General features: G+C 40.7%; 2 protein-coding genes across 10 annotated transcripts in view; both read right to left on the bottom strand.

Annotated features, from left to right (window-relative positions):
- The window catches only part of pparda (peroxisome proliferator-activated receptor delta a), a 25,408-nt gene extending 19,666 nt beyond the window's left edge, over window positions 1-5,742 (bottom strand). For all 4 annotated transcript variants that reach the window (XR_012397589.1, XR_012397588.1, XM_068216510.1 and 1 more), the window contains exon 1: window positions 5,636-5,742. The gene's annotated coding sequence lies outside the window, so the exon portion shown is untranslated. The remainder of the gene's footprint in view (window positions 1-5,635) is intronic.
- A 478-nt stretch (window positions 5,743-6,220) lies between these two features.
- Window positions 6,221-12,500, bottom strand: part of def6b (DEF6 guanine nucleotide exchange factor b) — a 20,970-nt gene continuing 14,690 nt past the window's right edge. For 2 of the 6 annotated variants that reach the window (XM_003200920.7, XM_009295778.5), the window contains 3 exons: window positions 11,931-12,129; window positions 11,009-11,099; window positions 6,221-9,215 (listed from right to left, as the gene is read on the bottom strand). In XM_003200920.7, the coding sequence (XP_003200968.1) occupies window positions 9,031-9,215; window positions 11,009-11,099; window positions 11,931-12,129 (475 nt within the window). In that variant the 3' untranslated portion in view covers window positions 6,221-9,030. The remainder of the gene's footprint in view (window positions 9,216-11,008; window positions 11,100-11,930; window positions 12,130-12,500) is intronic. The other 4 variants (XR_012397581.1, XR_012397583.1, XR_012397582.1 and 1 more) reach the window with 4 other exon arrangements.

Here is a 12,500-nt window from a genome sequence, read left to right as displayed (position 1 = left end):
CAATATAATAATAATATACAAGTTTTACTTTAGATTTAGCGCTGCCATTATAATAACATTTAGAACAAGAATAAAATTAAACAAAACTAAAATCTGAATTAAATTAAATGTAAATAAAACAGTAATATATTAAATATAACATATTAAATATAATAGATTAAATATAACAGTAATATATATATGTTTGAATTGAATTCATAACAATAAAATGTAAATAAAAGTCAATAATAAGTGTGTGGTCGTCATCATCTGCTTCTCAGAAATGAAAGTCATCATGTGTCTGTGCTGGACAAACAAACAGCAGCACAGATCGTCCGTAAAACACACCACAACAACAACCTCCGACAAACAACCCAATATCAACACTCTCATTGGTGGATCAGAGCGGTCAGATGACCACGCTGTGCTGTGATTGGTCAGTGGAGTGTTATGAGCTCAGTGTCAGGATCAATGAGTGTGTTCAAACAAACCCTCAGTCCTCCAATAAGAGCAGCTCAACTCTACTAACACACTGCAGAATTTACATACAGCAGCACCAGGGGTCGAAGGTCACCACACACACTATTCCTGCGGCATATAGTAAGATGCTCAGTTGACCTTTGACCTCTTATCAAAAGATTAAACGCATAACTGCAATGCATCATAGGAAGCTGAGGGTTTAGTTCTAGAAGGGATACAGCAGATACTTGCATCAGTATAGGATAATTGTTGTGACACTGTTTATCATGCATTCATTCATCTTCCTTCGACTTAGTCCCTTTATTCATCAGGGATCACCACAGCGGAATGAACCGCCAATTAATCCAACATATGTTTTACACAGTGGATGACCTTCCAGCTACAACCCAGTACTGGGAAACACCCATACACACTCGTTCACACACAAACACACACAAACACACACAGACACACACACATACACAAACACACACACATACACACACACACACACACACACTCAAACACTACCGCCAGTTTAGTTCGTCAATTTCCCTACAGCGCATGTGTTTAGACTTGTAGAGGAAACCGGAGCACCCGGAGGAAACCCACACCAACACAGGGAGAACATGCAAACTCCACACAGAAACGCCAACTGACCCAGCCTGATCTCACGAGAAAACGTAAGTATTTTATGTTTTGCCAATTTAGAGGCTAATTCGTACAAATTCGTACGAGTTCAGTTGTACGAAACTGTACGATTTTAAAAAGGAGGCATTTAAGCCCAGCCCTAAACCCAATTGTCATTGGGGGATGAGCAAGTCGTAGTAAATTGTACGAATTGCCGTGAGGTCGTGTTGAACTGACCCAGGTTCAAACTAGCGACCCATTTGCTGTGAGGCAACAGTCCTACCCACTGCGCCACTCAATTGTCCGTAATATTTAAAGAAATGTCACGCTGAATAAAAAGCGCATGTATAAAGTTATGTTCGGCTTTTGACACATTATTTTAAATATGTCAGTGTTTCCTCTTGGGTTTTTTCCAGCTGTGGCGGCAGACTCTGTTGGCCATTTTACACAGATCTACCACTACATGTGGCGTTATTTCATTGACAAATGTCATGGGCGCAGTATTACGTCGAGATCGCATTCATGTAATAGCCTACGAGCATGTCAGTCTCTGCTTGAGCGCCGATTTCCTCTGCTCGTGTACAAAACTTCTTGCGCGCCCTCAAATATATGCTGCTCATGTGCAAATTCTCTTGCGCCCTCAAATAAACGTGGCTGAAGTGTGATTTAGTGCGGTTATGTACCGAGTATGTCTCCAACATTTATTAGATTTGCTATGAATATTTATGAATGTCTCTAATAGACTTGCGGAGCGGACCGCGGCATTAATGCATCCTGAAGTAAAGTGAAACGGCTATAAACTCCAGCAAGATAAAGTCATTATATGTAGAGCTACACACCTTTATCTATAAATAAAGCATGTTCGTCACAACTGAAAGCTACGCCGTGTTTGCTAGAATCGCGCATCACGCACCTGTCAAGTCAGTCAGCACTTCACCTCGAAGGGTTAAACACAACGTACAGCACTACTATGGTCACAGAAAAGTTTGCGCTGTTATAATTCACTTAGCCTTTAATATGTTTTCGGTGCGATTTTAACCCGCTATTTAAAAAACGATTGAACATTTTGAATAAGAAGCTGTAATGTAGCCGTGGCGGGACGAATTTTAGTGTGGCGCCCCGCCACGGAAGAATGAATGTAGCGGAAAACATGTATGTGGCTAAGATATAGCTATTAACTTTTTTTTTTGCTTTTTGGTGGGGTCAGCGAAAACTTTGGCAGAGCAAGTATAAATCTGAACCCTGCCCTCATTCATCAACAACAAGAATCGGACAATTAAATACTTAATAGCTGATTGGGCCGATAGACTATGCTATCATTGGCCAATTGGCAACATGACGCTAAAGGCTGATTTATACTTCTGCGTCAAACGCCGGCGTATGCTACAGCGCTGACACATAGCTCTTCGCCGTGGCCGTCGACGTCACTGACGTGCACCTCTCAAAATTTGTAACTACACGTCGCAACGACGCATAGCGCAAGCTCTCTGATTGGTCGGCTTGGTAGCGCTGACGAGTCTGGGCGGGACAGAGAGCCGCGTGAATGGCCGCGAGCTGGACGCGAGCCCAATGGAGCGATTGTTTACAAGTGTGGAGTCCCGTGAAGGAGCTCCTGATGGAAAGTTTTGTTTTGTGTTTACCTCATAGTTAAAGTTGTTGCACGTCCGCCGGTTCCTGCCTCAAAATGAGCGAGTTTGAGCCACTTGTACATCCAGGAAGTGTTCAGGAAAAGCAGCAAAGAAACTCGACACAGAGGAAGATTTACACCTCACTGCCAACTAGTCTTTCAGAAGTGTTAATGCAGACCATCAGAGACAGCATGCAGAAGTATAAATGCACAGCTGCGCGCGTTGCATGCGCCGTGGGTCACGCCAGTCACTTGACGCAGAAGTATAAACCAGGCTTTAGCCAGCATTGCCAATCCTCCGCCCTGCCCCCATCGCAAACCCGCTTCCGAAAAATACACACTCAGGCCCCGTTTACACTAATACGTCTTAGTGTTAAAATGGCATTTTAAAACAAAAATGTATCCACATCCACACCGTGTTTTACCTAGCATTTCTGAACAGCCCTCCGTCCGCTAAAAACGCACAGCAGTGCACGCCGGACAGTTTATCGACGATGTACCGCTGGATCGCGTCTCGCTATAGTTGTTAAACGTGATATTCAGACAATGCCATCATCCCTATTAGCTACTAAAATCATCATCACCTAAAAGCGTCGCAACTGATGGTGCATCTAGAAAGATTAAAATCTTATTTTTTTTAAAAACATCATTATAACGAGTGATTTTTTTACCCCTTAAAAAGGCAGACACCTCTATTTGTCGAAAGAAAATTTAAATAAATAATATTTACTGTTAAATACTTTTTTGATGATAATAAAGATGACATTTTTAACCTTAAAAAACAGACTATATTTACATTAAATAGACTATTAAATACTGATGATGAACTATTAAAATCATAACAAATAAAGAAAAACTCATGCTGCACCTGAATTTAAAGATTTAAATGCTACTCCAATAAATCAGTTCCGTTACAACATTGCTAACCTCCAAAATACTCTGACACTCATTGGAGAGCAAATGTCACTGCTTTCCTAAACTCCTGCGTTTCGCCATCTCGAGCGCTTTCAGACGGCCTTCAGGAATGTGCGACGGACAGCCTGGGAAAACTACAAGTGTTGACATTTACACAGACCACAGCGAGGAAGGAAGGAACCTCCCTCGAACCTGACACCAGACAGACGGATTGAACAGTCGGACGCTGTTAGCAGAAATCAAACATAGGCCTCTGTGTGGTTTAGCAAACGACACTCATCCTATGTTGAACAGCAGATCTACAACACTGGAGGTCAAGGAGATACGGTGAACAGGTTGTGTGTTGATATTCAGCGGGTCATGGGCCTTCGGGTCAGTGAATGAATCCCACTACAAACATCTCAAAGTTCACATCGACAGATTTTTTTTTTTTTTTTGGATGCGAGTGTGCGTATCTCTGGCCTTGATGGCTCTTTATGTGTGTTTTTACATGGAAAGATGAATTAAAGCGACAAAGCAGCCAAAGACTTTCAATATGTCACCACACTGAACTGAACTGCGAAAACTGGACTGACACATTTTACTAGAACTTCTATGTTAAGCTGCTTTGACACAATCTACATCGTATAAGCGCTAGAGAAATAAACATGAATTGAATCATTTACTCACTTGTCTCTATTGAATGTTTTATTTATTTCAATTCACCTTAATTTTTCTACCACTTTTACTTCTAGTAAAGTTCTAGTAAATTGAAACGGTGTCAGTGCAGTTTGTATATATGCATGCAGTGACTATCAGAGTACTTTTTTAGTCAATTAAATAGTGCTAAATGTTACTTTGAAGTCATTTTTACAGGTGATTTCAGACTGAATATTCAAAGTACCATGGTAAACAATACAGGAAACATGTCACTGAACGAATGTGCAACAACTTTACCCAAGTGATATAATGAAGAAAAAACTACATAATTCTAAATTACTTCTAGTGTATCACTTATGTTTCTACTTTTGATGTAAAATAGCTTCTTATTTCCAAACATTCTTCATTATATATTGTTTTATGTTCAAAAGTAAAACTTGATTAAAGTTAAGAAGAAATTTTGGGGTATACTGTCCCTTTGATAACCTTCAAAATGGCTTTCCAGTGATTTGAAATCTCTTTATTGGTGTTTGTGTGTGTTTAAGTGAACACAACCCTGACAAACAGGGTTTAAATAGAATCGGTATCAGTTTTATAGAGGTAAAGTTTTATATTCGGATATTCTCCTTTATAATATAATTTCAGTAAAGTGTTCTTTGCAAATTGTAAATAGGTAAACCATACAAGCAGCAAATGACTATCAAAGTACAACATTGTTCACAGTCAATTAGATAGTGTTAATGTTGTTTAAAAGTCATCGAATATTGAAAGTAACATGGTAAACAATATAGAGACTGCTAAATGAACGAATATGCGAATATAAAACCAACTTTACCTCTAAATTAGTTTTAATGAAAACTACCAATCCCATAACTCTCTACTGGTCATTTATTTGCCTTTAATAGGTAAAATTTCTTAATTAAAAATCAAATAAATCCTAATGGAATGTATCCAAACACACACTAGAAACCAAAATAATGTGCTGGTTTTGATGGTCAAAATGTGATAATGTCTAATAGAAACTATTAAGACATCTGTGGTGGTTATTATAGATTTTTGTTTTGTTTTTGTTTTTTAAGCCGGAGAGTGTTGCAAGAGCACAAACTGTCCCAAAATCACCCCAAAACAATTTTCACCTACAAACAACAAGCCTACACTGTCCGTCTCTCTGTCTGTGTAACGACATCTATCTATCTATCTATCTATCTATCTATCTATCTATCTATCTATCTATCTATCTATCTATCTATCTATCTGTTTACATGACATCACAAAACTCTTTTCAAAACTTTTCATAGACGTGAACTTCACGGTCTCCGTACATAAACAGCCCGAATCTCGCATGAATTCCACTCCACATGACAAACGAAGGAAAAGCAAACTTACTTTTTCACAGATCTTTCCTCTTGGAAGGCCCGTTAACTCCTTCCGTTGGGGTTATTTTCCAGCGCGGGAGTATTTCATGTTTACCGGGACGCTCTTCATCTTCATACGGGAGTCCCGACGGAGCGCGCTCCGGTCATACGCGTCACCGCTCTGGCATGACGTCACCGCAGACCGTTTCATTTAACCCTATAACGACCTCCTCATCGAGGCTATTTCTGCATTTACGACATATATAATACACACGCGCTGTTAAATGTCATTTTAATATTTAGTTTCCCTTTTAAATGTTTTTACATGTAAAGTTTTCAGCTGACTTCCGGTCAACGCCAGCAGATGGCGCCGTTCGCCGCGAAACCGGGATGAAAGTAGATTTATTTAAATGTTTGTTAAATGTTTTTGAACATCCAAACACTGTTTAAAATATATTTCACCTCACATTTTTTATCACGTCAATGAATATCTTATTTTTGTGACGTCAGGTGGCTTATATTTGGCATTTGTTCCACCTGAAGTGATTTTCAAAGTACCTTTTGAGCAAGAATATATAGATGATACTTAAAAGAAAAAACAGTCGAGACTCCCATGTTGTTTTTCTACTCATTTATTATCCTTCATGACAGTAACTAAGACAGCAGTTGTCTAAACGAGCGCATCTTATATGCTGACACAGGAAACAGGAAGTCAAACCACAGCAGTTTCACCAAAAAGTTTATCACAGCAATCAACAATAACAAGCACACGTTTAAAAGTCAGTCACGATTCCAGCTATGATTCAGAGACAAGTTCATCGAGTTTATGTCAGCTTTATTTATGTACACTATAGGCCTAAAACTCATTTAAACACAGTGACTAAGAATTCTGGCCCAGATTTGGCATGAAGCTGGCACAGCAGGCATTCGTCTGGCACTGGCGTACAGCATGTGGGCCAAACATGGCCTGGGTTTGGCAGAGGTGGCACCGTCTTTACGGCAGCACAAATTAAATATCAAGTTTATTTGGACCAGATGTAAAAAATGTATATGTGAGCCCGTAAGTTTGGCCTTTCTTGACCCACTTTTAATGTACATTTAATAATAATTATTTAAAATAAAGAACAATTCTACCAATCAGGTCCCTGCTGAAAAATCCAGCTTAAACCAGCCTAGGCTGGTTGGCTGGTTTTAGCTGGTCAACCAGGCTGGTTTTAGAGAGTTTTGGCCACTTCCGGGCTGGTTTCCAGCCATTTCCAGCCTGGTCTTAGATGGTTAGGCTGGAAGATGACCAGCTAAAACCAGCTTGACCAGCCTAGCAGGCTGGAAGCCCAGTCAAAACCAGCTATGTCCAGCTTAAACCAGGCTGGTCAAGCTGGTTTTTGCTGGATTTAGCTGGTCTTTTTCCAGCCTGACCAGCTAAGACCAGGCTGGAAATAGCTGGAAACCAGCCTGGAAGTGGCCAAAACCCCTCTAAAACCAGCCTGGTCGACCAGCTAAAACCAGCCAACCAGCCTAGGCTGGTTTAAGCTGCATTTTTTAGCAGGGGTTGCTTTTAGAAAATAGCAGTTTATCGTTGTGGCACACCAACTGGCTCAGATCAGGCTCAGTTATGGGTTTTTTACTTGGCTGAGACATGGCCCAGATATAGTCCATGTTCAAACCTTGTCTGGAAGCCAGACTTGGTCCAATCATGCACCGTAATTCACTGCAGCATGTGGGCCAAGCAAAAGCTGATAGTGTGGGCCAGATCTGGGCCAGAGAATTTTGCTATGTGGGTAGTTTCCATCTGTAGCATATTGTTATGCACATTTTGGAATACCGCGTTAAAAATGCTTGATAGAAATGCCAAGATGTGATTACATTTTAAAAATATGCATAGCTTTAGTAAAGTGTGCGCCTGCGCTCCATCAGTCTGTGCTTCAGTGATGTACTTTTTGGAAGATGATTTGTCAGATATAAATGTGTGTGCCATAGATATATACACTAGATATCGCATAGGGACCCTGAGCATGCGTCAATAGCGCCGCCATATTTGTACAGTGCTCCCAGCACAAATGTCATTCAACCGCACTAGTCAAGACAGTGTTGCTACGTGAAGATGCGGGACTTTAGCGCTGTCTACACATGTAGTAACGAGCAAACAAAGAAAACAAAGCACAAAGGCAGAACATTTCGTAGGTAAGATTTAATTGTTTACAATTTTGTATATTATGAACTTTTGTGCTGAACAGCTAACGTTATTGATGATAATACAGTCGCTTCCCAGGTAGCAAAGAGTTCTGGCCCAGATTTGGCATAAAGCTGGCACAGCAGGCATTCAGCATGTGGGCCAAACATGGCCCAGATTTGGCAGAGGTGGCACCGTCTTACAGGCAGCACTCAAGACTTGGGCCAGATTTCAAATGTAGTATTTGGCCCAGATGTTAAAAATTTATATGTGGGCCATGATAGTCTGGCCTACTCTGACCCACATTTAAAATAAGCGTTAAAAAATACCAATTAGGTTACTTTGAGAAAAAGCATGCCAATTGCACCCCTAAAGCACAATGCTTCATGAGTTTATCCATTTCATTGCAGTCGTGATACACCTGGCCCAGACACATCTGGCCCAGTTCAGCCACAGTTATGGGTTATTAACTTGGTTGAGACTTGGCCCAGATATGGTCCATGTTTGGCCCTTGTCTGGAAGCCAGACTCAGTCGAGTCATGTACTGTAATTCACTACAGCATGTGGGCCAAGCAAAAGCTGATTGTGTGGGCCAGAGCTGGGCCAGAGAAATTTTGCTATGTACCCAGGTAGTAAAGAATTCTGGCCCAGATTTGACATAAAGCTGGCACAGCAGGCATTCATCCGGCCCTGTCATAAAGCAGGTGGGCCAAACAGGACCCGGGTTTGTCAGAGGTGGCAACGTTTTTTAACGCGGCACACCACTTGGGCCAGATATCAAATGTAGCATTTGGCCCAGATGCTAATAATGGGTATGTGGGCCGTGTAGGTTTGGCCTATCTTGATACATTTTTATTATTTTTGAATAAAGGCAAAAAAATTCTACCAATCAGGTTTCTTCGAGAAAAAGCACGCCCATAGCGCACCTAAAGGGCAGTGCTTCATGGCTTTATCAATTTCATTGCAGTCGTGACACACCAACATATCTGGCCCAGTTCAGCCTCTGTTAACTTTGCTTTGAGACTTGGCCCAGATATGGTCTATGTTTGGCTCTTGTCTGGAAGCCAGACTCGGTCGAGTCAGGTACCGTAATACACTACAGCATGTGGGCCAAGCAAAAGCTAACTGTGTGGGCCAGAGCTGGGCCAGAGAAATTTTGCTACACGAGTAGTAAACATAGCAGAGGTATAAAAAGAGGCGGGGCTTTTTTTGGGTTTGTTTTGGTGCTTTTAAAAAAATCAACAAGCTAAACTCTCTTAAACATCCGTCGGCTCTGAGTTTTCGGTGTTTCCGCAGTCCATATTCTCCGCGCTGCTGCTTTCTCCGCAGTCGAGGCTGTTTTGTTTGATGGTTTGTTTCTCTGGAGGTCTGGATTCGCTCTCACTGACGGATGGGATGCGAACCGGCGGAGCGAGAAGGTTACCAGAGGATGCTCGCCTTTCTTTTAGGAAAACATGACAGAAAAATGAGTCAAGATCAAAGCTGTGATCAAAAATCTCTGCTAAACTACAACAAAACCAGAAACAGAAGTTTAAATGGTTTGGTAATCATTTTAACTCTTAAAAACCGAGACAGCTGCCATGAAAATAACTATTATTTACTTATTTATGTTTTAATACTACATCAGCAGCCTATATTCACGGCAACACTTGCAGTCGGGGAACGCGGTGGCACAGTAGGTAGTGCTATCACCTCACAGCAAAAAGGTTGCTGTTTCAAGCCTCGGCTGGGTCAGTTGGCGTTTCTGTGTGTTTGCATGTTCTCCCCGTGTTGGCGTGGGTTTCCTCCGGGTGCTGGGGTTTTCCCCACGGGTCTAAAGACATGCGGTACGGGTGAACTGGGTAAGCTAAAATTGACCGTAGTGTATGAGTGTGAATGAGTGTTTATGGATGTTTCCCAGTGGTGGGTTGCAGCTGGAAGGGCATCCGCTGTGTAAAACACGTGCTGGATAAGTTGGCGGTTCATTCCGCTGTGGCGACCCCAGATTAATAAAGGGACTAAGCCGAAAAGAAAATGAATAAATGACACTTGCAGTAAATATTCAACATATGATTTACAGTAATAACTGCAATGATAAGCTCTAGGTCTTTAAGGGTTAATGGTTATAATGGAATTTATATTAGGTTTAATGGGAGCTAATGGTCCTTTCCATTTTTGGCATGTTAAAATCAATAAATCTATCAAAACGACATCAAGAACACAGCAATACTGCTAATTATTTGGACATCAAAACCCTTGACATACATCTGACATCCATATACAGTTTTAACGGTCCTTTTAACCACCACAAATAATAAAAAGTTTAATTCATCTGACAGCTTTAATTACAAATTTACATTGGAGTTTGTATCCCTGGAATGCATGTAAATTACCTTGGTGTCAAAACGACATTCCACTAAAATAAAAAAAAACGTCTTTTTACGTGTTTTTGTGACGCCAACTTTAGATGTCAATTTGATGTTGTTTTACCATCAAGGTAGTTTTTGCATCAAGGTGCCTGCTGGGTATAAACCATAATAATTGTCACAATCACCAGCAATCTAATCCTTGCAGATGGCTGGAGAACTCCACATCTGTCACTGAACTGGACTACGAATACCATCATGCACCTTACACACACACCAGTTCCTGATTTCCCCACTGATCACCTGGACTTTAGATTTACCTCTCACACTTACTGCTGAGTCTTGTTAACCTGTAGCATTATTATGAATTTCCTTGTCTTGTTCTTCCTTGCCATGTTTCCTGACGCGCACTATGTGTTTTGTTTATGCCGTAAGCCGCCAATCTCTTCTCCTTTGAGCCGACTACGTTTTTGGATTGCTCTTTATGCTACCGTTTGCTCCTGCTTGTGACCATTGCTTGCCTGACTACTCTTGATAATAAAGACGCTGCATTTGGATGTCCAGGTAATCAGTCAATGAAGAGCTACCAGCTGTGTGTGTGTAATCGGGGGGAATCAGGAACTGGTGTGTGTGTGAGGGGCAAGATGGTATCTGTAGTCCAGTTCAGTGACAGGTGTGTAGCTCTCCAGTGATCTGCAAGGATGGGATCGCTGGTGATCGTGACAATAATGTACTAGTTTTAATGGCTAAAATTTCAAGGCTTGTAATAGTTTTAATGATGTTCGCAGTGGAAACCATTAGAACTTCTGTGACAGTTTCTATTGTGTTTTTATTGAATTTTAAAAATAGTTTCACTGTTTTTTCAGCAATGGTGTAAAAATGAACAAACCTCCAGGGCCGATGGGGTGCATCAGGCGGTTCATCTGGACGTTCCAGTGTTTAACACTCGTACTGGCCTGCCGGAGTTTACGCTGAGCAGCCTGCGGATGGATAAACTCATGAATATGCTGCTAAATCAAAAAAACATGCTGTCAGAACACTGATCCTCATTCACCAAACACAAACACAATGAGGTCTTGTGTAAATCATTCATAAAGCTGTTCTGGCGTTAAAAAAATTCAATAATTAAAACTTAAAAGTACAAATGAAATCAAAACTAACCATACTGATTTGGTTAGCTCTCATTGCTAGTGATGAATGAATCATCTGTGCATGTCATTAAGAAAAAAAAATAATGTTTACCCTTATAATCTTGAACTAAAATCTGAATTTTCGGTTCAATTCTCAGATTAGGTCTGTCTGAAGTATTGGGCGTGGCTAACATGCTTAACCACGCCCCTCTAGCTGTCAGTTTGGACATCGAACAGAAATGGTGAGCAGGAGGAGTCTGTTAGGTTGTAATAGCTCTCTCCAAACCATTTTCTTCATCTTTCTGAATAAAACACCTACTTTACTACATCCAATCAGCTTGCAGTAGAAAAAACAAGCCACGCCCACCGATTTCTCATTAAATATTCCATTTCTCTAGAAACTGCTTTACTATACGAAAAAAAATTGGTTGCAGCTTTCAGTTATAATCTTATTTTCTTACCCCATTTGCAGAATATTTTGCTGGTTTTAAGGAAAATTTTACAGAATGTTGACTCATTATTTAAAGTCTGAATGAACCAGAAGCTGCAAACGTATTTTATTTTTCATATTTCTGAAAACAAGACAATATTTTTCCTTGTCTAGAAAATCCTTCATTATGATATTTGGACTAAAAAAAGGCATTTTTTCCAGATTTGCAGATGAATGAGTGTGAATCTCACAGCGATGTCCTGGTCCACTCTGCGCCGGCTGGCCCGCACTTTATCCAGCTGGCCCTGCGCCTCCTCCAGAGCCTGGCACTTTCTCTCCATCTCCAGCTTCAGCTCCTGCTTCTCTCTCTCTGTCTGAAGGATCTGCTCCTCCTGTTCCTCCTGCAGTGCCAGCAGAGACTTCACCTTCTCCTCCTCCTCCGCCAGCAGCCTGCACACAGCAGGCCATAAAAATTACATGTTAAGGCAGCTAAACACCCAAAATATCAATCCTAACATGATTAAACACCAAAAATATTGTTGTTAGGACAGCTAAACCCCAAAAATTTCAATCTTAACATAGATAAAGACCAGAAATATACATGTTAGGACAGCTAAACACCAAAAACATCACTGCTTACATGGATAAACACCAGAAATATACATGTTAGGACAGCTAAAGACCAAAAATACCAATCCTAACATAGATAAACACTAGAAATATTAATGTTAGGACAGCCAAATGCTAAAAATACTAACCATAAGATAGATAATCATAAAAACTATTAATGTTAAGACAGCTAAACACCAAAATATCACTGC

This window comes from Danio rerio, chromosome 22 (assembly GCF_049306965.1).
Source record: "Danio rerio strain Tuebingen ecotype United States chromosome 22, GRCz12tu, whole genome shotgun sequence".
NCBI classification, from domain to species: domain Eukaryota; kingdom Metazoa; phylum Chordata; class Actinopteri; order Cypriniformes; family Danionidae; genus Danio; species Danio rerio.
Note: the sequence above shows the minus strand (reverse complement) of the source record. Positions and strands in the feature narration are given on the sequence as shown.